Source organism: Esox lucius, chromosome 7, assembly GCF_011004845.1.
Source record: "Esox lucius isolate fEsoLuc1 chromosome 7, fEsoLuc1.pri, whole genome shotgun sequence".
Lineage (NCBI taxonomy): Eukaryota > Metazoa > Chordata > Actinopteri > Esociformes > Esocidae > Esox > Esox lucius.
The window spans coordinates 14,318,506-14,342,890 of record NC_047575.1 but is presented as its reverse complement, the minus strand read 5'-3'; the positions used below and the strand labels follow the sequence as shown (position 1 = coordinate 14,342,890).

Below are 24,385 nucleotides of genomic sequence, written 5' to 3'. Positions count from 1 at the left end.
CAGCTCCTTGATCGAGCGGAGCAGTTTAGACTAATATTCGATTTGAACACTCTTGCCATTCCAGCTTTACCTTACGTTGGAATGGCCATGTGAATTGGCACCGTGGTAACATATTAGCCACAGTGCAACCTCTATCAGAGTCCTCTTTCTCAACTGGTCATTAAGTATAGCGTTGCTTGTCAATGTTGTGATGTCTACAAGCACAGCTACTGCTCTAACCCTCATCTCCCATGCGCATATACAGACATGGAATGACTACTGCCTGCTGGAAGGTCCTGGAATGTGTTGAGTGTGACATAAAATCGGACTATATCTGACTTTATTCACACAGAGTAACCCACAACATCCAAGTTGCAAACTTGCTGATGTATAACCAATCACCTTCCAGATCACAAAACAAGCCAATCGGCATCCATCTGTGATCAATTGTAGTGACTTTCATTAGTTAAAAGAATAAAAGCAATTGGTCATAGAGAACTCCACTGTTTGGTAATTTTTATTAAGAAGTGGAAGGTGTATGGCACCACCCAGACCGTGCATAGATCAGGCCCTCCCTCCAAACTGGATGACCAGGCAAGGAGGAGACTGATGAGAGAGGCTACCAAGAAGCCAATGGCAACTTTGAAGAAGCTTCAGGCCTTTATCGAAAAGACTGGTTAATGTTTGCATGTGACCACAAAATCACAAGTGCTCCACAAATCTTGCCTCAATGGGAGAAAAAAAAAGGCAACATTAAGTTCTGTTTGAGCTTTGTCAAAATGCTCATTGTAGATTCCAAAGCAAAGTGGCAAAAGGTCCTCCGGTCAGATGAGACCAAAGTGAAAATTTTTCCCTGAACATAAAATATGTCTAGTGAAAACCCAATACATCTTTACACCAAAAGAACACTACGCCTACAGTAAAACATGAAGGTGGCAGCATCGTGTTTTGGGGGTGTTTCCCTTCAGCAGGGACTGGAGCACTTGTCAGTATTGAAGGGAAAATGGACAGTATCCAACCCTCTGCCAGGAAGTTGAACATGGAAAGATGGTTCACGTTTCTGCATGACAATGACCCAATGCATGCTGCCAAAGCAAACATACAGTGGGCAAAAAGGTGAATATGCTTGAGTGGCCTTGTCAGAGCCCCAACCTAAATCTCATCGAGAATCTTGGGAATTACTTGAAGAGTGCAGTCAATGAGCAGTCACCATGCAATTTGACTGAACTTAAACAATTCTATAAGGATGAATGGGCAAACGTTGCACAGTCTAGATGTACAAGGATAATAGAGACATATTCAAAGAGACTCATGGCTGTAATTCAAGCAGAAGGCGGTTCCACCAAGAATTAACTAAGGGGGGTGCTCACTTATATTATAAGTAGGGTGTTTTACTGTTTTAATCTTATTTTTCGGTTTTACTTTTACTAATATTGTGTGTTACTGTGTATAGATAAAGCTGGAAAAATTTCATTTGAGGCTGTAAGGGAACCAAAAGTTAACATTTTGAAAAATTGTCTAAACCCACTGTAGTTCTGGGAAAACAAACAAAACCCACTTGATTGGAACAGTCATGGTAAGCATGGTAAAAGGTCAATGACTTCAGGGGTCAAATTATTTAAACTCTGAGCACAGGGACATTGTATTTTCTGACAGAGTGTGCTGGTTGGGTGCACAGAGCCGTTTATGAAAGACCAGCTACGTAATTTAATGAAAGTAATGATTTTCGCCGGTTGCATGTATCAAGTGACCGCAGTTAAAATGGGCTACTACTACTTTCAGTCCTGTTTTGATATAAGAGCATGCACTTACTTGCCCCTTTTATACCTGCGTCTAACAAGCATCCCTCATCTTGACCTTGTCATAATCTTGATATGACCTTGTCTGTTTACTTCTAGGGTAAACATCCCTCTAAAATGTCATTGTCATGCCTCACTTGAAGGTCTGGAAAAAGGTTTTTCCAAAATGGTTTACATGGACCACTGGCTCACAGCAGCAAGATTTTGTATAACAGTTCAAGAATCCCAGGTTAGACGCTATCTGTTTTCAGACCAGGGTGGGTAGGAAACATTTTGCAGGGATTACTTACATATGCTTGTCGTCAAAAGCGCAAAAATACATTACTAACAATTACAAGAAAAACAATTTTTGTATATATTTTATTGATGTTTAAATCTAATCAGTTTTCCTCACACACTGGAGAAGAGTATGATTGCTGACTGCAATATGTGTGTGTTTTCTAAAATTGAAATTTTTTGATGTCTGACAAGTTCTACCTATTGATGCTCATCATTGCTCTGCGGCTATTGCTGTTTGTACATTTTTATTGACAAATAAAGCAACAGAAAATGTATTTCCTAGGACAACAATAAATGCCTTTAATCTCAAACTCTTTGGTAATTCTCAGCTTGTTTAATACCTTACTTACCCAATGTTTTTATTTAAATTCTAGCCCAGAAAACCAGATAGCTTGAGTCAGACACAAGACGACAGCTAAGAAAGATAGCTTAGTCAAATGACATTAACATTCCTGAAAAGCACAATGTGCAATACCCTCACAGCTGGTACAGACCTTCCTCATGTAGATGGGAGACTGCAATGGGGGTTCAATCAAAATTGCATTCCACACTGCTGGAGCTGGTGTGAATTAGGGTGGGTCCTCAGTGTCCAGTATGTGTAAAGATATGATCCATGACCAACATTGTTTTTATACATATCTCACTCTATTTTGAGATAAAAACTGGAGCTAGACTGTTAGCTATTTGTGTACTACCAAGCAGTCAGTGGCATTCAAGTACAAAATGCAAAATAAGAAGAGATTACTGTTAATCAGCGATCCCATGGAATTAGACTGCAGTAATGACTTATGATGACCAGGTCGTGATGAATACCAGGTCCTGATGATGACCATGTCTTTCTGATGGGACCATAGCCAGAAGCCCTGATTCTCTTTTTTCACTAGAGTCCCCATGGCATTTTCTAAAGGAATAGGGGTGTTAACACTGGTTGGCGTTAACCCTAGTGGGTGTTAATCCTGGTTGGCGTTAGCCCAGCTTCCAATTGGCTCTACCATCTCCCCCAACTGCAACTAAAATAAAAGGGTAACGTGCTATAAGTACTAAAATGTATACAATCACTAACGATTTCAAAGGTAAAATGATTTGCCCTCGAAGTAAAGAAACACAAGGTTTTGTATTATTCTGGGTCCACTTTCTGCAGAGATCCAGCAAGAAAGACAACCTAATATTTATCTCCAGGTCAAATTAGTTCATGAATGTTTTATGCAGGATTCAACCTGTCCCCAAGTTAATATATTTGATTTTGGTATTTGGCCTGCACAGATCATCTGGTAAGCTGAAAGAAAATGAATTTGTGACAGCATGTCTGTGACTGGCAAGGTGAAAAATGAAAAACAAGCCATGACTCTCAAGTCAGTAAATAGAACCGTTCACAAATAATAAATTGTTCTAAAACCGAGTCACTCTTCCTGTTTGGTAACGAGCACATTGTGTTCTCTGCCTATGTAAGACAGTGCATCTGTTCTGTTTAAATGCTGAAATCATTTCTAGAGGGGACGTGTGTAGGTAGTCTGATTTTGAAGTAATTTGCTTGATTATAATGTGAAATCACCATGACTGATTGTGGTCATGCTACATAAAAAAGTTATTAATTTGTAATTCCTTCCCACTTACAATAAAGCCTAAATGCCAGAAAAAGTATCTTTAAACTCAAATGTATTTTGAAGCCAGGCGTTTTGGTTGTGTTTGCCATATGACAAAACAACCAACCTTTCTGTAGGCTACATAGCAACATAAAGCATAGAGGAAATCTGAAATATATGTAACACACAACCTAATTCTCCCTTCCTGCACTTGTCAATCAAATAAAAATCAAATGATGTCACTTGCATTTCTTCCCAGCAAAAGAAACCTTTAAAAGGTTGCCTCAAAGCCAGTCTAAGATATTTTTTCTTGTATTTTTTCTTCTTTTGACCACAGACGTTTGACAGAAGAGCCCTCTAGTGTATGTCTAAATAAACAACACCACCATTTTAACCCACAATATTAAAGTGTTCCTTATATCGATCATGCAGCCGTTTCTGTTATAGAACTGTTAGATGTCATCTGGCACACAGTCATTAAAGAAGATCTGGTAGTTTTTGTCTACGTCCATCCGTCCTTTCAGGAACTTCTCCAGGGTCTTGATGGGCACCTCCACCATGGCATTGCTGACCCTGTCATTCAGGCCGTAGGCCCCAAATACAGGCAGGCGGTAACGCTCGAGATAAGGGGCGTTGTGGTCGTAGTCTGGACAGCAGTAGGCCGTCCACATGTACTCTGGGATGCCCACGCGGTTCTGGTTGTCCCGCCGGATCATGTTTCCGGACGATGTGACCCCAGTGATTAGATAGGCTTTGCCAAGGCAGTAGTTGTTGAGGCGTTTTCTAATGCGTTCCTCGTGCTGGAGCCATGGGCCGTTGTTGAACTCTCGGACCTGAGGCACAGTGTTGGTCAAGGTGTAGGTGGCAGCCTTGTCCAGGGGCTCGGACTGGTGCTGGTCCGGGTTCAGTTGGCCTCTCTCATACTTGGTCACGTCTGCAAAGTCCTCCAGCACCGCCTGGGTGTCCATCAGATGCATGTATGCATTAGCCGACTGGGGAAAGAGCTCCATATTGCCGCTGGCTTTATTGAAGGCCAACTACATGGAGGAAGGAAGAGGGACCATCAATTTGATTACTCCATGTTTATTGAGGCCATTCTTGTTATTACTAAAGAAAGATAGGAGTTCTGAATGGTGTGGGCCAAACAAAAGCTCCCTCATTCTCTGATCAAGACAGTGAACTTTAGTTTGTATATCTACCATGCCCATATCTAAGGTACCACAATAAACTCCTTCACGAGAACAGCGTTGCAGTAAAAGAAAATACCCAGCACTCTAGCAGGGGAAACACAGTTGCGTTGGAATTATTTTAGATACTCTAGAATGATCACCTTCTCACACCTTCTGTCCCGTGAACTCAACAACTCACCTGTGGCTCGTACATCCAGGGCTGGTCCATGCTCTTCTCCCCGTCAGACCGCTTGAAGGTGTAGGCAGAGTAGAGGGGCATGTGCTTGCGGGGGTCGTAGAGGGTGACAAAGCGGGGCTTGTCCGCCAGGCGCTGGCAGATCTTCTTCAGGTCGCTGACCCCAAGGTAGCCCTGTGGTGGAGTGCCCTTGTACAGGGAGTCTTTACAGCGCTCCACATGGTTAAAGTCCTCCACCACGCTGCACCGGGCCCACGGAGCCCACAGGAAGAGACACACGGCAAGGCCCAGAGGCTGTAACCATGGTGAGCCCATACTGACTCTATAGAAATAAACCTCTTTAACGGCGCTCTCCTTGACACTCCTTGGTCGATTATTCTGCAGTCTGACACTTTCCTGAGCATTCGGCAGCACGGCAGAACATCTACCTCAATGCGTTTTAATGACGCCCTCATATGCAAAGCGCTGTTAAAGGATTGGACAGTAGTGCCCTGATGCTCACAGTTCTTGTGGTTTTACATCAAGCAGTGAAACAAAGACAAGTCACAGAGAACATTATCCTGCCTAATAAGATGTAGGGCCAGGAGATACTCCTAGGCAGGTTACATGTTTAAGATAACCTTTTGCTAAAAGTGTGTTAGATTTATGAGACAGCACTTCTGTTGGATTAAGAGGAAACATTATGACTAGAGCAGTAGCCAGCAATGAGGTCACCAAGGTCAGGAACTCAGTAATTATAAAAAAAGATGCATATTTAAAGCAGAAGGCTATAAGGGGTGGGGAAAAGTTTGTTACTCATTAGGTGCTTTTCTTGGGGACTAGCCTGAATATTTCCAGAAATTGTGAGGTTAACTTCTCTGTCCTACTTTGTTGATGAAAGATAATTGTAAACCGTATAAATGTGGGTAACTTCGTAGACACTTATCCAGAAGGCATGTAACAATTATAGTTACAGTATAACATTTTGTATAATAAATTATGAAATTCATCAACAGCTCACATAAAATTCTATTGAATCATGTCAGTATGTACTGCACTCTAATAACTCTATCCTAGGAGTCTCCATGCAATTACACGTCTGCCTGCAAAAGGCAGTTTTGTTGGCGCTAGAATTCATTATAGCTACTTGTCCTAGTGCATAATTCATCATCCATCTGTTATGGTTTGAGAAAAGTATTTATATTTTCCGAGTAGATCACTGGAATTGTTAGCTAGCTAGGTTGTATAATGTTTAACAAAAGCCTCCCTTCATTCAGGGACACATTTCTGTTAGTCACGTCTGTGAAACATTTTTAGTTTATGTCTTATGGTGTTGACTCTTTTAGTTGTTATACAAATATTTACACACATTAAGTTTACTGAAAGTAAAAACAGCTGAAAGTCAGAAGAGGTTAGTTTTTTTGCTGAGTTTAGTTCTGACGTCTCAATAGCTCAGCCGTTTTATCTGGGACCAGTTCGGAAAAGTCAACCACGTAACATGGTGGTATTTTGTGCATCAGTAATCTGGTCCAGATAAAGGATAAACGATACAAAGGAGGTGGGAAACATTGTTCACGAATCAGTAATTAGTGTACAAATGTATGATAACATACTTAACTTTATATACCATGTTTTAATCAATGAACAAGAAAGCCTGACCTTAGCTGTGGAGCAACGTAACTTTACAGTATCAGAATTATGTTAAATTAACGGTCTCAGCTAACTTGCTACAGTATAGTATGAATCAACGTTGCACACAACGTATATGAAATAACGCGTTTTCATCAAAAAACTTAAATGACTGGATGTAATCAGCAGAAGGCGATGTTGGGTAGATTTGTCCACAATAATTTAGCTTTTTTTCTTCTATCTCTGTCCTCCGACTACTATACTACTGTTAGCCTACTAAATCCAGTGAGCTAGCTTGCGTTTAGCGAAGTGTTACTAAAATTATGATTTCTACAATGAAATGAAATGATAATATTTATATGTATATACAAATACATACATATTATAATTTAAAATCACATTTAACTGTTATCTTTGGAAATAAACCTCCTTCCCTCAGTAAGAGCATTGAAAATGGGTCGTGGCTGGGTCCTCTAGCATGACAACGACCCGAAACACACAGCCAGGGCAACTAAGGAGTGGCTCCGTAAGAAGCATCTCAAGGTCCTGGAGTGGCCTAGCCAGTCTCCAGACCTGAACCCAATAGAAAATCTTTGGAGGGAGCTGAAAGTCCGTATTGCCCAGCGACAGCCCCAAAACCTGAAGGATCTGGAGAAGGTCTGTATGGAGGAGTGGGCCAAAATCCCTGCTGCAGTGTGTGCAAACCTGGTCAAGAACTACAGGAAACAAATGATCTCTGTAATTGCAAACAATGGTTTCTGTACCAAATATTAAGTTCTGCTTTTCTGATGTATCAAATACTTATGTCATGAAATAAAATTCTAATTGATTATTTAAAAATCATGCAATGTGATTTTCTGGATTGTTGTTTTAGATTCCATCTCTCACAGTTGAAGTGTACCTATTATAAAAATTACAAACCTCTACATGCTTTGTAAGTAGGAAAATATGCAAAATCGACAGTGTAAAAGTTGTTTTCCCCACTGTAATTACTGACAAACTGCTATTGTTACATTTTAGCCTGTATTTGTAGCTAGTACATGTTAACCAGAGAGCTAGCTTACATTATTAACTAGCTAGGTAGTATAATTTAATGCTCACTGATTACATTTGTTTGCTACATGAAAAAGAAAGTACAGATGAAACGATGGCACAATGTCCCCCCTAAACCCTAAGCCCTGAACCCATCAAAGACAAGAACAATATTGTAACGGACATTAAACATAAAGTGTACGGACTAGACTGTTAACTATATTGCCTTATATATTTCAATTATGTTTTTTATTTTGAAAATAAAATCTGAGTTAGCACTGCTAACATAATATCTTACTGCTAGAAAAACGGTAATGAAACCTTGTATGGCCATCACTAATGATTACTAGCGTTACTATGGAATGAGTGGTTGAGAGGCATGGTTGATGCTCTACCTCTGGGGCCAAGTTGGCTGCATAGACTGAACAAATTGATTTTAATTAAAAAAATAGTTGTGTGAGCAACATGTAATTGGGGTTCCTGGTTTGACCAAAGGGCTGTGTGGGAGTCACTGAGGATAAACATTTTGAAGATATCCATTTCATATACACAGTTCATATGCGGGAGCTTTCTTCACGTTCAAATTCAAGAAAAAAGCTGAAATCCTCCTTGCAGTACTTATAGCAATCACTTCAGGCCATGCGAGCTTGGCTATCCAGATATCTGTGTGTAGTGAAAATAAAGCCATAGACTAAGCATATTTAGGTTTATTCCCAGAGTGCAGTAACAGTAAGATTCATGCTTTTGAGTCATATAGTTACCTAAAATAAACACCTCTCAAGCTAACATCAGATTACCAGCTACACTGATTAGCTGTGAAAATGTGAAACACACACTGCTATAATCACTAGTTAAATCGTTAAAAGAACTCATCTGTAACCCTCCACCTCTTCCTTCTTCTATACTGCTACTTTAACCAACTGGCTCTGGAAGATGTGTGAAGAGACGTCTTAATTTGCCTGATAAATTATAAATTGTTGCTGTTTTGAGATAAGTTTGGACACTTGTCACTGGTACTGTATATGACTTCTTCATTTGTTGATAATTTTTCTGGGAGAGTCATATCAACAATGTATAGACTACTTGACTTAACAATGTAATCTTTCTGCTCTGTAAACCTTTGTGAAGTGGGATAAATGATGATAAAATACATTTAGTCTCATCACAATTATTTGTGTCTAACCCACTCTAAATCTGCAGTTGGGCTCAAAAGTTTGTATACCCTTGGAACATTTGGTAGTAGATATACCATTTGTAAAGAAAACATTAGTAAGCAGGCAAAAAACATATATTTTATATCTTATGGGATTCACATTGATCTGTAGGTCATAACAGAATGGCACAATCAAACAAAACATGGCAACAAAGAAAAAAATTAACTAACCCCTGTTCAAAAGTCATATGCATACCCTTAGTTCTTAATACTGTGTATTGCCCCCTTAAGCATCAATGACAGCGGGCAGTCTTTTGTAATAGTTGTCTATGAGGCCACAAATTCTTGCAGGTGGTATAGCGGCCCATTCGACTTGGCAAAATGCCTCCAGGTCATGCAAACTCTATGGTCGTCTTGCATGAACCGCACGTTTGAGATTTCCCCAGAGTGCCTTAATGATTTTAAGGTCAGGACACTGATGGCCACTCCAGAAGCTTCACCTTTTTCTGGAGGGTCAACTTGACCTTGAGCTTAGGGTCATTGTCATGCTGGAAAGTCCAAGAGCATAGCTTTCATGCAGAAGAATGCAAATAGTCTGCTAGTATTTTCTGACCACATGCTGCATTAATCTTGCTATCAATCTTGCTATTTTCACAAGACTCCCTGTGCCTTTAGAGCTCACACACCCCCAAAACATCAGTGAGCCAGCACCATGCTTCACAGTGGGGATGGTATTCTGTTCACTATAGGCCTTGTTGACCCCTCTCCAAACCCAGTGCTTATGGTTGTGAACATAAAGCTCTATGTTAGTCATGTCACTCAAAATTTCAGTGTACCCGAAGCTGTGAGGCGTGTCAAGGTGTTGTCAGGGTGTATTTTAACCAGGCTTTTTAGTGGCATTGGTGGTAAAGGCTTCTTTCTGGCAACTCAACCACGCAGCTCATTTTTGTTCAAGTATCGTCTTATTATGCTCCTTGAAACAACCACACTGTCTTTTTCCAGCCTGTATTTCTCCTAAGGATACCTGTGGCGTTTCTTTTGTATCCAGAACAATTCTTGTAGCAGTTTCGGCTGAAATCTTTCTTGGTCTACCTGACCTTGGCTTGGTATCAAGAGATCCCCAAATGTTCTACTTCTTAATAAGTGATTGAACGTACTGACTGGCATTTGAAAAGCTTTGTATATCTTTTTATATCCTTTACCATCTTTATAATGTTTTTGCATGACCAGTCATATTTTCAATATCAATGTCAAAATGTCACAATTTCTGCCAGGGTATGCAAACTTATGAGCACCACTGTATGTCTATGGGTCTGGCCAATACACTGTATAAACACAGTGGGACGAAAAACTACCTACAAAATGTTTGTATTGATGGAAGTTACTCAATTCAATGTATTCTAAACATTTTATGGTTATAGGACCAAATATATTTTTTTCAAAGTGTTTCTAAAGTGTTTATGTTTAATGGTAAAATATGGTTGTTTTTCACATTTACTAAAAAGTTCCTGTTCATCCTGTGGTAATGTATGCTCAACAGTGTTGAATACAGCATGTTATGGAGTAACTATCTATCTGATCATACTATCTACTTTAGAAGGTATGCATTTTGGGCTGTCCACATAGTTCTTTCTTAGGTCTTAGTAAATGACGTATTGATGAATATATTATCACTACATTTCACTACATGCTCATGAATGTTGCTCTGGATATGAGATTCTCCTATATGACTGAAATGTTAAATATGTAGAAATGGTAGTCCATTCTCCATTAATAAGGAGCCTTGATACTATCTGCTGTTTTTGTTGTACTGTCATTCTGTCATTCATTTCACAAACAACTGCTTCCCTCTACCCTCATCAGCATATTTGACATTATATGGTGTATAACTATAATTATGCCGCCTCATTGGATATAGTGTAACACATAGGATCCGAATTCAGTGCAATCAAAACAAAGAAACTGAACCAAAACATTGATGTCACCATAGAATTCTAGTTATTGATGTCACAAGGTTACCTGATTTAGAATGTTGACAGTTACCATGCTAACATGTCTGTTAGTTCCAATTCTAAATGTTTGATGAAAAGAGCATCACTTTATATACTGACAATGAAGAAAGCAGTGAGAAAAGCTTTTGGCTCTTGGTGGTTATTTTGCTTTGCGTGCTGTTGCACCACAAAAGCCAAGGATAAGACTAGAGGTGGAAAAAAGCAAAGGTTGAAAAAAGAGGAGACCGAATTTAAAGAAGTTGAAGACATTAGAACCAATGCTGTTGAAAACCATACAGAGAAAAGGTCTCCTCCACTTGGAAATGGATCACCCAAGACACTGAAAAAGGACAACTCTGTACATTTGAGCAACAATGTCTCCGAATGTGTTGAGAAGATCGACTCACCTGGAGAGCAGTCTGTTGAAGACGGGAGGGTCGATCCCTTCCGTTCAAACATGCCTCCACCTACTCTCCAGTCAGACTTCCATCTGCCATATATCCAACCACATCTTCTGCCTACAACCGAAGAGAAACTACCACCCCAGTCAGACCTCCATGTGCCATTTTACCCACCACACCTTCTGCTTACAACCCAATGGGAACTACCACCACAGTCTGACTTCCATCTGCCATTTTACCCACCACATCTTCTGCCTACAACCCAACAGGAACTACCATCCCAGTCAGACTTCCATCTCCCATTTTTCCCACCACATCTTCTGCCTACAACCCAATGGGAACTACCACCACAGTCAGACTTCCATCTGCCATTTTTCCCACCACACCTTGTGCCTACAACCCAACTGGAAATACCATCCCAGAGGCAGAACACAAGCCTGACACAGGAGAACATCTTTGGGGTTGAATCTGACCAGTCCATAGGGCAGGTGTGGAACGACAAAGTCAGGTAAATATCCTGGCCATTGCATTGAAATAACTGTTTATTCAAAGGTCTGATAGTTCTCGTTTTCTTTAAAGACCAGGATAGAAATATAAAGCTGTGAACATGTCAATGAATTACAGATAGTGGGGGAAAGAAGGATGCAGTCAAACTATCAAATCCAACACAACTCTTATTTGTCAAATCTGTCATGATTTAATTATCTCAGCTGGTCAACATTATGTATTTCTCTGTTTTTGCTGAATACTATTTAGGTGTCTTTTCCAAGTTAAAAAGATGTTTGTGAAGTGCTAAATGTGACCTATTGTTACTTACCTGGTAGAACAGCTAGCATACATACAAATCGGAGGTGGCAGTCAAAGTAATTTTTTCAGCTGTAATACATTTGAATTGTTTTAATGACTATACACATGTAGAGTATGGTGTACATTCAATCATCACACTCCCCTTTTTACCAGAGCAGAGCGTGAAATACACATTTAAACAATGAGGAGATATTGAATCTTTCCCCCACAACATCTTCCCACTATGTGCTTTATCAGTTTGGCAGGTGTATTGGACCAGGTCAGGAACAAGCGGTCATGTTAGGATGTTTTTGTCTTTAGAACTGAAGAACCCCGTATTTTGGAGGTAATGAGGAACCTCCTCTGGCCCAGCAGTGGGAAACACCAGGCTCAGTTGAGTTCACAAGGCAACCCCCTTAGCCCCTCCCTCTGGGAAGACAGAGGAGACCAACGTTACAAGGCCAGGTGGGAGATCACTGGATAGAACAAAAACCTGCTGGACGAGGGCACCTGGATCCAGAATGATGACAACTGGTGAATTAACACTGGTTGTTTGAAAACTGTCTTCACCTCACAAATTATCATAGTGTGTGTGTGAGTGTGTTTGTGTGTGTGTGTGTGTGTGTGTGTGTGTGTGTGTGTGTGTGTGTGTGTGTTGGATGGCGTAAATGTGTGTGTGTGCTCATGTCCTGTCTTTGAATAAACATTACATTATAGCATTCCTTAAAAATATGTATTTCTTCCCATTATTATAATTATTTTAATCATCCATCCAATTTCTCAATGTAGGATTTTGTATTTTAGGATTTAGTTAATTTACTAAGTGGAAAACCAGTTCCAATGGTTAAGTCACATAAAAGAGAGGGGTGGAGGAATGACAAACAAGATAAGTAAGACTAATCTGAGGTACATCATCAAAGTGAAGGTAACACTATACAATAAGGGTACATGAATTGACATTAGTTAATACATTTAGTAAATATTAATAAACATGAGCTACAGGGTCTTAATAAACATGTATTCATCTTTGTAAATATTATTTAAAGCAGTTATACATGTAAGTATTAATGTTAGTTAATGTATCAATTAAAATGTATTAACATTTACTACATTCATTTAATAAGTCATTGTTTATGTATTCCCGTTGAAGTAAACATCTCAAAATACATTAACTGAAGATTGCATTTTACCTTTTCTCAGACTGCACATTTAACTCTTCTTTGAGTTACTCCTATACCTTATAAATGCTTGTGTGCACGTACGGTATAATTACTTAATAGTGAGGAAATATTTACTCAATGTATTTTTATGCATGATCATTATGGCATCATTATTATTATAAGCCAAGAGCAATATATGACCTGTTCAAATTGCAATGTACCTCTACACTAAATTCTCCAACACCTCAACAACCCAAAGACATGCAATATACAGGTGCTGGTCATATAATTAGAATATAATCAAAAAGTTGATTTATGTCAGTAATTCCATTCAGAAAGTGAAACTTGTATATTATATTCATTCATTACACACAGTGTTTATTTCTTTTAATTGTGATGATTATAACTGACAACTAATGAAAATCCCAAATTCAGTATCTCAGAATATTAGAATACTACTTACGACCAATACAAAAAAAGGTTGGCCAACTGAAAAGTATGAACATGAAAAGTATGAGCATGTACAGCACTCAATACTTAGTTGGGGCTCCTTTTGCCTGAATTACTGCAGCAATGCGGCGTGGCATGGAGTCGATCAGTCTGTGGCACTGCTCAGGTGTTATGAGAGCCCAGGTTGCTCTGATAGTGGCCTCCAGCTCTTCTGCATGGTTGGGTCTGGCATATCGCATCTTCCTCTTCACAATACCCCATAGATTTTCTATAGGGTTAAGGTCAGGCAGGTTTGCTGGCCAATTAAGAACAGGGATACCATGGTCCTTAAACCAGGTACTGGTAGCTTTGGCACTGTGTGAAGGTGCCAAGTCCTGTTGGAAAATGAAATCTGCATCTCCATAAAGTTGGTCAGCAGCAGGAAGCATGAAGTGCTCTAAAACTTCCTGGTAGATGGCTGCGTTGACCTTGGACTTCAGAAAACACAGTGGACCAACACCGTGATGACCTGGCACACCAAACCATCACTGACTGTGGAAACTTTACACTGGACTTCAAGCATTGTGGATTCTGTGCCTCTCCTCTCTTCCTCCAGACTCTGGGACCTTGGTTTCTGCAGTCCACTCTTTGTGAATCTCCCCCACATTTTTGAATGGGTTTTGTTTCACAATCCTCTCCAGGGTGCGGTTATCCCTATTGCTTGTACACTTTTTTCTACCACATCTTTTCTTTCCCTTCGCCTCTCTATTAATGTGCTTGGACACAGAGCTCTGTGAATAGCCAGCCTCTTTTGCAATTACTTTTTGTGTCTTGCCCTCTTTGTGCAAGGTGTCAATGGTCGTCTTTTGGACAGCTGTCAAGTCAGCAGTCTTCCCCATAATTGTGTAGCCTACAGAACTAGACTGAGAGACCATTTAAAGGCCTTTGCAGGTGTTTTGAGTTAATTAGCTGATTAGAGTGTGGCACCAGGTGTCTTCAATATTGAATCTTTTCACAATATTCTAATTTACTGAGATACTGAATTTGGGGTTTTCATTAGTTGTCAGTTATAATCATCACAATTAAAATAAATAAACACTTGAAATACATCAGTCTGTGTGGAATGAATGTATACATTTTACAAGTTTCACTTTTTGAATGGAATTACTGAAATAAATAAACTTTTTGATGATATTCTAATTATATGACCAGCACCTGTATGCCCAAAAGTGTGGACACACCCCTGCTAAATATTGAGTTCAGGTGTTTCAGCTACAGTAAGACTCACATCAACATGTGTAATGCCAAGCGTCACCTGGAGTGGTGTAAAGCACACTGCCCCTGGACTCTGGAGCAGTGGAAATGTGTTCTCTGGAGTGGTGAATCACACTTCACTATCTGCAAAGGGGGGTCAATTCCATATTAATGCCCATTGTTTTGGAATGGGATGTCCAACAAGCTCATATATGCATGATGGTCTGGTGTCCACATACTTTTGGCCATACAGTGCACGTAAATATCATATGTACATATGGAGAAAAAATTTATGGTTTTAATTCAGTAGTAATAAGTTGATTATTATCTCCCCTTTATAGTATTTATCAGCAATTAGACATTGGTCTTGGGGGGTGTACACTACTACAGGCAGCACTACACTACTACATGCTGCACTACACTACTACACACACCAGTGCACTACTACAGGCAGCACTACACTACTACAGGCAGCACTACACTACTACACACACCAGTACACTACTACAGGCAGCACTACACTACTACAGGCAGCACTACACTACTACACACACCAGTACACTACTACAGGCAGCACTACACTACTACAGGCAGCACTACACTACTACACACACCAGTACACTACTACAGGCAGCCCTACACTACTACAGGCAGCACTACACTACTACACACACCAGTGCACTACTACAGGCAGCACTACACTACTACAGGCAGCACTACACTACTACACACACCAGTACACTACTACAGGCAGCACTACACTACTACAGGCAGCACTACACTACTACACACAGCAGTACACTACTACACGCTGCACTACACTACTACACACAGCAGTACACTACCACACGCTGCACTACACTACTACACACAGCAGTACACTACTACACGCTGCACTACACTACTACAGGCAGCACTACATTACTACACACAGCAGTACACTACTACATGCTGTACTACACTACTACACACAGCAGTACACTACCACACGCTGCACTACACTACTACAGGCAGCACTACACTACTACACACTGCACTGCACTACTACATGCTGCACTACACTACTACATGCTGCACTACACTACTACACGCTGCACTGCACTACTACACGCTGCACTACACTACTACACGCTGCACTGCACTACTACACGCTGCACTACACTACTACACGCTGCACTGCACTACTACACGCTGCACTACACTACTACACACTGCACTGCACTGCACTACTCAAAAACCTCCCTTCATGAGGATAGATGTCAAATATTTCCACATTTTAATGTGTTACAACATGACATCAAAATGTATTTAATCAGGGGGTTTTGCCACTGATCGACACAAAAAAGTCACATTTGTCAAAATCATGTAATTAGTTGAATGGAGCCCACCTGTGTACAATTAATGTGTTCCACATGATTTCAGGTTAAATACACCTGTCTCTTGGAGGTCCCACAGGTGGCTAGAAAAATCCCTGACAAAAACTACATAATCAAAAACTGAGTATACCGGAGAGAAGGGCACTAGTCAAGGATGCCTATGTCAACTCTAAAGGAGTTCCAGTCTTCCAACGCTGAGCTGGGAGACACCGTGCATACTGCAATAGCCCAGCTGCTTCACAAAAGTGTCCTTTATGGGAGAGTGGTGAAATGAAAACAACTCACATAAAATCTTGGCTAGAGTGCCAGAAGGCATGTTGGAGACTGAGACCGAGTGGAAGATGATTCTATGATTTGTTGAGACCAAAATAGTGCGTTGGGCCTCTCTCTGCATATCATCCTTCAGAGAATTTGTGTAGAGTTGAAAATTCCTGTTCACTGAAGGTTGTGCGATTTGACAAAGAAGACTGGGAGAAACTTTATGTCCATAGTGCTAAGCTGGTAGACTTATCTAAACTGATTCATGGATATAATTGCTGATAAATGTGCCTCTACCAAATAATGACTAAAGGAGTTGAATACTTATTCAATCAATAATTTTCTGTTCTGCATTTGTAGCTAATTAATTTGTAACAATTTGTAGACTTTATTTTTTATTGTGACATTATGGCCTTATACAGCTCGGGGGGAAAAAAGTTTTGAGTGAGTAACAGAAGCGTTCAATTTGCAGTTGTCTGTTAATTTTAAACCCTTCTATTCCTCACTCAAAACCTCCCCTTTTTTTGGAAAAGAAAGAAAAAGGTGCAGTGGTCTCTTAATTTTTTTTGGAGCTGTATAAACTTCTAAATACATCCATTTTGATTACACGTTGTAATCCAACTAAATTTGGATACTTTTGAGAGCCACTGTATTACCTAGGTCAAACTGTAAATCTATAATTCATACTCATTCACCCCATATGCTTAAAATTATCATAAAGCATATTGTACATAAAAGCATGTGGACTCAAGTAGATCATATGTAGTTTGTCCCTACAGTGTATACTGTCCTTAAATGTTGTCTACAACTAGCAGCATATGTACACCAAGTAAAAACCTGGGTGTGTACATGCACTTGGTGAATTTATTCTATACATTACTGACCTGTTTTCTAATGTATGTATACGAACATAAAGGAACTGTATTATATTGACCTGAGGTGGTCATCAGTTTTAACATCAAAATAATGATGACTAGAGAATGTGCTGTAAATCAAAAACTCTATTAGGTGATGTGTTAACTCATATTATACAGTTTTCATTGATTTGACCACACATTAAGGTTTTGTACTGTCAAGAATTGTGTGACTGCTTGACCAGAAATGAAGGTTTTATACCATAAAGAAGTGTGTGACTGCTTGACCATACATTAAGGTTTTATACTCCAAAGAAGTGTATGATTGCTTGACCCGACATTAAGGTCTTATACTGTAAAGTGTGTGACTGTATTACCATACATTTAGCTTCTATAACGTAAAGAAGTTTGTGACTTCTTTACCACACAATACGGTTTTATACTGTAAAGAACTGTGACTGCTTGACCACACATTAAGGTTTTATACTGTAAAGAACTGTGACTGCTTGACCACACATTAAGGTTTTATACTGTAAAGAGGTGTGTGACTGCTTGACCACACATTACGTTTTAATACCGTAAAGAACTGTGACTGCTTGACTACACATTAAGGTTTTATACCATAAAGAACTGTGACTGCTTGACCACACATTAAGGTTTTATACTGTAAAGATCTGTGACTGCTTGACTACATATTAAGGTTTTATACCATAAGGAAGTGTGTGACTGCTTGACCACACATTAAGGTTTTATACTGTAAAGATCTGTGACTGCTTGACCACACATTAAGGTTTTATACCTTAAAAAGAGTGTGTGACTGCTTAACCAGAAATTAAGGATTTATACTGTAAAGTGTGTGACTGCTTGACCACATATTAAGGTTTTATACCGTAAAGTGTGTGACTGCTTGACCACACAATAAGGTTTTACACCGTAAAGAAGTGTGACTTCTTGACCACACATTAAGGTTTTATACTATAAAGAAGTGTGTGACTGCTTGCCCACACATTAAGGTTTTATACTGTAAAGAAGTGTGGGACTGCTTGACCACACATTAAGGTTTTATACTGTAAAGAAGTGTGGGACTGCTTGAAAAGGTAAAACATGACACCTGGTAGTCGAAAGCTCTGTTTTATTCAGTTACATTCTTTACAGCTGAAAACTTCACAACCTTTGATGGTATAGTGCATTTTACATTAACGTTGTCAACTACGAGCAGATAACACGTCTCCATGAATGGCGCAACAAAGGCAACCATTCTTTGAATGCCAATAGTGGTTTTATGCAGAGTCAGATAGAGGCCAAGCAACCGATGGCAGGGAGATAAATATAGATTGCTTCAAATGGCAGATCTTTGACAATGAAAGCTTTGTCAAAGCACTATGAATGTTCTGTCACAAACAGAAAACATAACAAACTGCCCGAGAATTTTATACTTCTGATTCCAAACTATGAGTGCACTGAGCCAACAGAATTTTATTGCAGGCACTATTATGTCAAGTCCAAAAAAGGCAAAGGACAATGGAGCTATAATGGAGCTTTGGCAAAGCTGAAAACACACTGTGGTTGTCTGTTGGAGTTGCTGAACAGAGCCTAAATGGTGTGGTGGAGATATAGAGGAAGAGGAGAGGGAGAGATGCAGTTGTCATAGAAGATCTGCAGGTTCTGGTCCACGTCCATCCGGTTCTTCAGGAAGTTCTCCAGTTCCTGGACCGGCATCTCATGGACCGCGTTGCCTTCCTTGGCGTTCTTGGCCAGGGCTCCCTGGGAGGGGAATCGGATGCGGACGTCATGGGGGGAGTTGCGGTCGTAGTCGGTGCAACAGTAGGCGGACCACACGTCCTCCGGGATAGCCACCCGGTCTTGGTTGTTCCGACGGATCATGTGACCCGTGGTCGTCACCCCGGTTACGATGAAGGCCGTTCCACGGCAGAAGTTGTTCAGGCGGACGCGGATGCGTTCCTCGTGCTCACGCCACGGCCCGATGTTGAACTCCCTGATCTCTGGCACCACATTGGTCAGGGTGTAGGTGGCGGCACGGTCGTAGGGGTCAGACTGATGCTGGTCCGGGTTTAAGTGACCTCTCTCGTACAGGACAACATCAGAGTAGTCATCCAGAACTGCCTGGCTGTCCTCAAATTTCATGTGTAGGTAGCCAGTAGGGAAAGGTAGCATGTTTCCGTTACCGTCAACCTCTGCTAGCTGGAGAGACAGGGGAGAAAGAAACAGAATGTAGCCTCTACACAATAATGAATGCATACGACATTGTTACTGTCTTCATGGCATGTTGGACGATGCCTTCAAATAAACTGTAAACAATGGAAGCTTGAAAGAAAGAGAATTAAGCTAAAGTGTCCAGTCAAGGGAAACCATTGAACAGTTAACAGCTGTGATACCTCAACAATGGTCACTTAAAAATAGGAAGTTGAAACGACCGCGGGTTTCAGATGTGAAACACACAGCATCACATCACATCTGAGGAGCAGACTCACAACGACTCTCACTGACCTGGGGCTCATACATCCAGGGGTAGTCCACACGACGGTCTCCCTCTGTCTTCTTGAACGAGTAGGCTGAATAGACCGGGATCCGTTTCTGAGGGTCATACAAGGTCACGTAGCGCGGCTTGTCTGCATAGCGCTGACATATCTTTTTCAGTTTGACGTCAATGATTCCCCGCGGTGGGGTTCCCATGTATAAGGAGTCCTTGCATCGCTCTACGTGGTTAAAGTCTTCAACCACAGTTGCTGCTGCCTTTGGGGAGCAATGAAACAGAGCCAGCACCAGCACCAAAACACCCGGAGAGAATTGCATGGCTCTTAGCAGCACGATTGCAGGAGAGTGAAATGAAAGATAAGGTGCAGAGTTAGAATTTAAATGCCATAGACCAGATATGCAAAATATACAATGATGTGATAAAGGGATCAGCTCACCAACCAATTTAAGTGGTGAGTGAATTAATACAGTTGTCAAAACTAAGTTATACAGGTTCTAGGCAAAAGTTGAAGGCCATATGAGGAAATTGTTTAAAGCAAAACACATCTAAGCAGTAAGTATAACATTTAGGAATGGAGTCCCCAGTAATTAGCGTTATTAGCTTCATACAAATTCATGAATGGAAACAGTACATACCGCTTATGCACAGCTGCATTGCAGCTCCAAACTAAGACAAGTGGTGTTGTTTACTTCAAAGAACATGACGATGTTGTATTCCTCAAAATCAAGTTTAAATTTTCGTGATATAATTTTCATTTCAAATAAATGGTTACTTCCTGTCTTTACTGGTCAGCTTTGTTCGCATTTCTTTTGGAAAGAGTAAGTGTATATACTGTAAACAAAAATTAGTATTCGCTAGCTGGAAAGCAAGTTACCTATTTTGTCTTTGATATTCTCCACGGACAGTCACCTCTGTCCGAGACAATGGTTAAAATGTTAATCCCCAACCTTTGCCCAGAATATCCAGAGGAAAATCTTCTCGCAAAAATTATATGTCTCGTTGGCGAATTTGCACCATTGATTTTCCCACAATACGAGTGTGAACTAGCAGCAATTTTAAAAAGCTAGGCAAAGCAGCCTATCTTCACATAGCTTGTTGAGGTAAAAGTTCACCCTCACCTTGATGACATCACTGCCAAAGAACCGAAGCTGTGTATGGTGGCTTTAGGAAATAGTTTGCTAGTGCCAGTTTGAATTCAGCCAGTTCAGCCAAGCGTTTTGTCAGGGTACTGTTTAAAAAAATCAATGCTTCTGCCACAGATTACTGAAGTTTGAAGTGTTTTGGAATAGTTTTCCACTTGCAATGCAGCTTTGTGATAGCAATATGAAACATTTCCATTCATGAATTTGGACAATGCTTATAACGTTTATTACAGACTGGGGCAGAGCTGAATAATGGATTGTTTGAAAAAAAATTACTCTATGGGCCTTCTGGAATGTCTCTTCGTAAGAAAAATACTCTGTCCATTGTAACTCAGGGGTGCCCAAACCTCCCAGTGTCTCCCTTTCCTCATACAATCCGCTGATTCCTCACATAGGTCAATCACTCTGTAACATTTAGGAATGAAGGCAGAGGCAAACACAGGATAAAATATGAACCAAGCACTGGAAATACAAATACACATATATACTGCACCACAATAGCCAGTAAGAGACATAGAAAAACATCACAACAGAGCAATCGGACAAAACTAAATATATAGACTAGCAAGGAGAACAGAAGCAGGCAACATTTTCAGTGGACTCCTTTATGACTCAAAACTGCAGCATTTCATCTTGTAATATTTTGAAGTAGGTGTAACTTCCTCTGCCATGCCGGCTTGTTAAAGTTCTTGTTATTCTGTTTCTTGTGATGTCTTTGGTTCTTTGTTATTAGCACTAAGTCTTTGAATTAAAAACCTTTTGTATATGTACTCAGCACCTGTATCCAGCTCCCCATTTAAGACGTTATAGTAGTACTGTGGTAAATTCTTCCCAGCTACTTCCAAGATTTACAGATGGCAAACAGCTGTACATTTCAATGAAACATGTCACTCAAAAATTTATTATCCTGAAAGCTTGTGTTTCAGACAAAGTAAGTGGATGACAAAACATATTTTACTTTTAAATTCTTAAAAACATGCAATGTTAATTTTAGGTCCCCTAAAATATGGAGGACAAAAGGAATGCTCACCCAAATTTCTCTGGTGTCTCATTGGATCTTAGCAGTACCTTGGAACATGCCTCAGGATTACCTGACCAGGAAACTTCTGTCTGTCCCTGTTGAGTGTCCACCTGGTTGTGTTGCAGATCAAGCTTCTGCGTGATGGTTCTTTGTCACTGACCAGAGCCCACCTGGAGATCTCTGTCATTGTCCACCTGGTTGTGCAGTTGGTTCTGCCTTAAGACTCTGGACACAGCCCATCTGTATTTATTGACCCACTGGTCATCTGAAGATGCAAAAATATTTATGTGGCCCAGAAAGGTCATCATGCAGAAGGGTCTGGTTATCCAAGGCTGATTCCTCTCTAGGTTTCTTCCTAGGTTCTAAACCTGCTAGGTAGTTTTTCCTAGCCACCATACATCAAGTAGGTCTGAACCATCTTTGCAGAGGGTACAAGGTCATTATTGTGCTGAAAGATAAAGTGTTCAGTTAAAGTGTTCATTTACAGTCGGGAGAACAAATATTTGATACACTGACGATATTGCAGGTTTTCCTGACTACAAATCACATTGTATGATTTTTATATAATTAATTTGCATGACATAAATATTTTATCACCTACCAACCATTAAGAATTCCAGCTCTCACAGTTTTTCTTTAAGAAGCCCTCCTGTTCTCCACTCATTACCTGTATTAAGTGCACCTGTTTGAACTCGTTACCTGTATAAAAGACACCTTTCCACACACTCAATCAAACAGTCTCCAACTTATCCACAATGGCCTAGACCAGAGAGCTGTGTAAGGACATCAGGGATAAAATTGTAGACCTGCACAAGGCTGGGATGGGCTACAGGACAATAGCCAAGCAGCTTGGTGAGAAGGCAACAACTGTTGGCGCAATTATTTGAAAATGGAAGAAATTCAAGATGACGGTCAATCTACCTCGGTCTGGGGCTCCATGTAAGATCTCACCTCGTGGGGCATCAATGATCATGAGGAAGATGAGGGATCAACCCAGAACTACACGGCAGGACCTGGTCAATGACCTAAAGAGAGTTGGAACCACAGTCCTGCAGTGCACGCAAGGTCCCCCTGCTCAAGCCAGCGCATGTCCAGGCCCGTCTGAAGTTTGCCAATGACCATCTGGATGATCCAGAGGAGGAATGGGAGAAAGTCATGAAAGTCACGAGACAAAAATAGAGCTTTTTGGTCTAAACTCCACTCGCCTTGTTTAGAGGTAGAAGAAGGATGAGTACAACCGCAAGAACACCATCCCAACCGTGAAGCTTAGAGGTGGAAACATCATTCTTTGGGGATGCTTTTCTGCAAAGGGGACAGGACGACTGCACCGTATTGATGGGAGGATGGATGGGGCTGTGTATCACGAGATCGTAGCCAACAACCTCCTTCCCTCAGTAAGAGCATTGAAGATGGGTCGTGGCTGGGTCTCCTAGCATGACAACGACCCGAAGCACACAGCCAGGGCAACTAAGGAGTGGCTCCATAAGAAGAATCTCAAGGTCCTGGAGTGGCTTAGCCAGTCTCCAGACCTGAACCCAATAGAAAATCTTTGGAGGGAGCTGAAAGTCCGTATTGCCCAACGACAGCCCCGAAACCTGAAAGATCTGGAGAAGGTCTGTATGGAGGAGTGGGCCAAAATCCCTGCTCCAGTGTGTGCAAACCTGGTCAAGAACTACAGGAAACATATGATCTCTGTAATTGCAAACAAATGTTTCTGTGCCAAATATTAAGTTTGGCTTTTCTGATGTATCAAATACTTACACTCACCTAAAGGATTATTAGGAACACCTGTTCAATTTCTCATTATTGCAATTATCTAATCAGCCAATCACATGGCAGTTGCTTCAATGCATTTAGGGGTGTGGTCCTGGTCAAGACAATCTCCTGAACTCCAAACTGAATGTCAAAATGGGAAATAAAGGTGATTTAAGCAATTTTGAGCTTGGCATGGTTGTTGGTGCCAGACGGGCCGGTCTGAGTACTTCACAATCTGCTCAGTTACTGGGATTTTCACGCACAACCATTTACAAAGAATGGTGTGAAAAGGGAAAAACATCCAGTATGCGGCAGTCCTGTGAGCGAAAATGCCTTGTTGATGCTAGAGGTCAGAGGAGAATGGGCCGACTGATTCAAGCTGATAGAAGAGCAACTTTGACTGAAATAACCACTCGTTACAACCGAGATATGCAGCAAAGCATCTGTGAAGCCACAACACGCACAACCTTGAGGCGGACGGGTTACAACAGCAGAAGACCCCACCGGGTACCACTCATCTCCACTACAAATAGGAAAAAGAGGCTACAATTTCGAACGAGCTCACCAAAATTGGACAGTTGAAGACTGGAAGACTGTGGCCTGGTCTGATGAGTCTCGATTTCTGTTGAGACATTCAGATGGTAAAGTCAGAATTTGGAATAA

The 24,385-nt window shown here is 40.7% G+C and overlaps 2 protein-coding genes across 2 annotated transcripts; both read right to left on the bottom strand.

Annotated features, from left to right (window-relative positions):
* Positions 1-4,092: 4,092 nt before the first annotated feature.
* LOC105024621 (endonuclease domain-containing 1 protein-like) lies at positions 4,093-5,371 on the bottom strand. Its single transcript, XM_010894668.3, has 2 exons — positions 5,009-5,371; positions 4,093-4,677 (listed from the first exon to the last, which is right to left on the bottom strand). The coding sequence occupies exons 1-2, from the start codon at positions 5,318-5,320 to the stop codon at positions 4,093-4,095; spliced, it is 897 nt and encodes a 298-aa protein (XP_010892970.2). The 5' UTR covers positions 5,321-5,371.
* Positions 5,372-18,475: 13,104 nt separating this feature from the next.
* Positions 18,476-20,121, bottom strand: LOC105024620 (endonuclease domain-containing 1 protein). The gene is made up of 2 exons (XM_010894665.3): positions 19,816-20,121; positions 18,476-19,509 (listed from the first exon to the last, which is right to left on the bottom strand). The coding sequence occupies exons 1-2, from the start codon at positions 20,119-20,121 to the stop codon at positions 18,901-18,903; spliced, it is 915 nt and encodes a 304-aa protein (XP_010892967.1). The 3' UTR covers positions 18,476-18,900.
* Between the last annotated feature and the right edge of the window lie 4,264 nt (positions 20,122-24,385).

Excerpts from the sequence above, each read along its gene's own strand:
- LOC105024621 (XM_010894668.3), bottom strand. The coding sequence starts at position 5,320 with ATGGGCTCACCATGGTTACAGCCTCTGGGCCTTGCCGTGTGTCTCTTC. Across the intron at positions 4,678-5,008 it reads CCTGGATGTACGAGCCACAG|TTGGCCTTCAATAAAGCCAG; the intron begins GTGAGTTGTTGA and ends TCCTCCATGTAG.
- LOC105024620 (XM_010894665.3), bottom strand. The coding sequence starts at position 20,121 with ATGCAATTCTCTCCGGGTGTTTTGGTGCTGGTGCTGGCTCTGTTTCAT. Across the intron at positions 19,510-19,815 it reads CCTGGATGTATGAGCCCCAG|CTAGCAGAGGTTGACGGTAA; the intron begins GTCAGTGAGAGT and ends CTGTCTCTCCAG.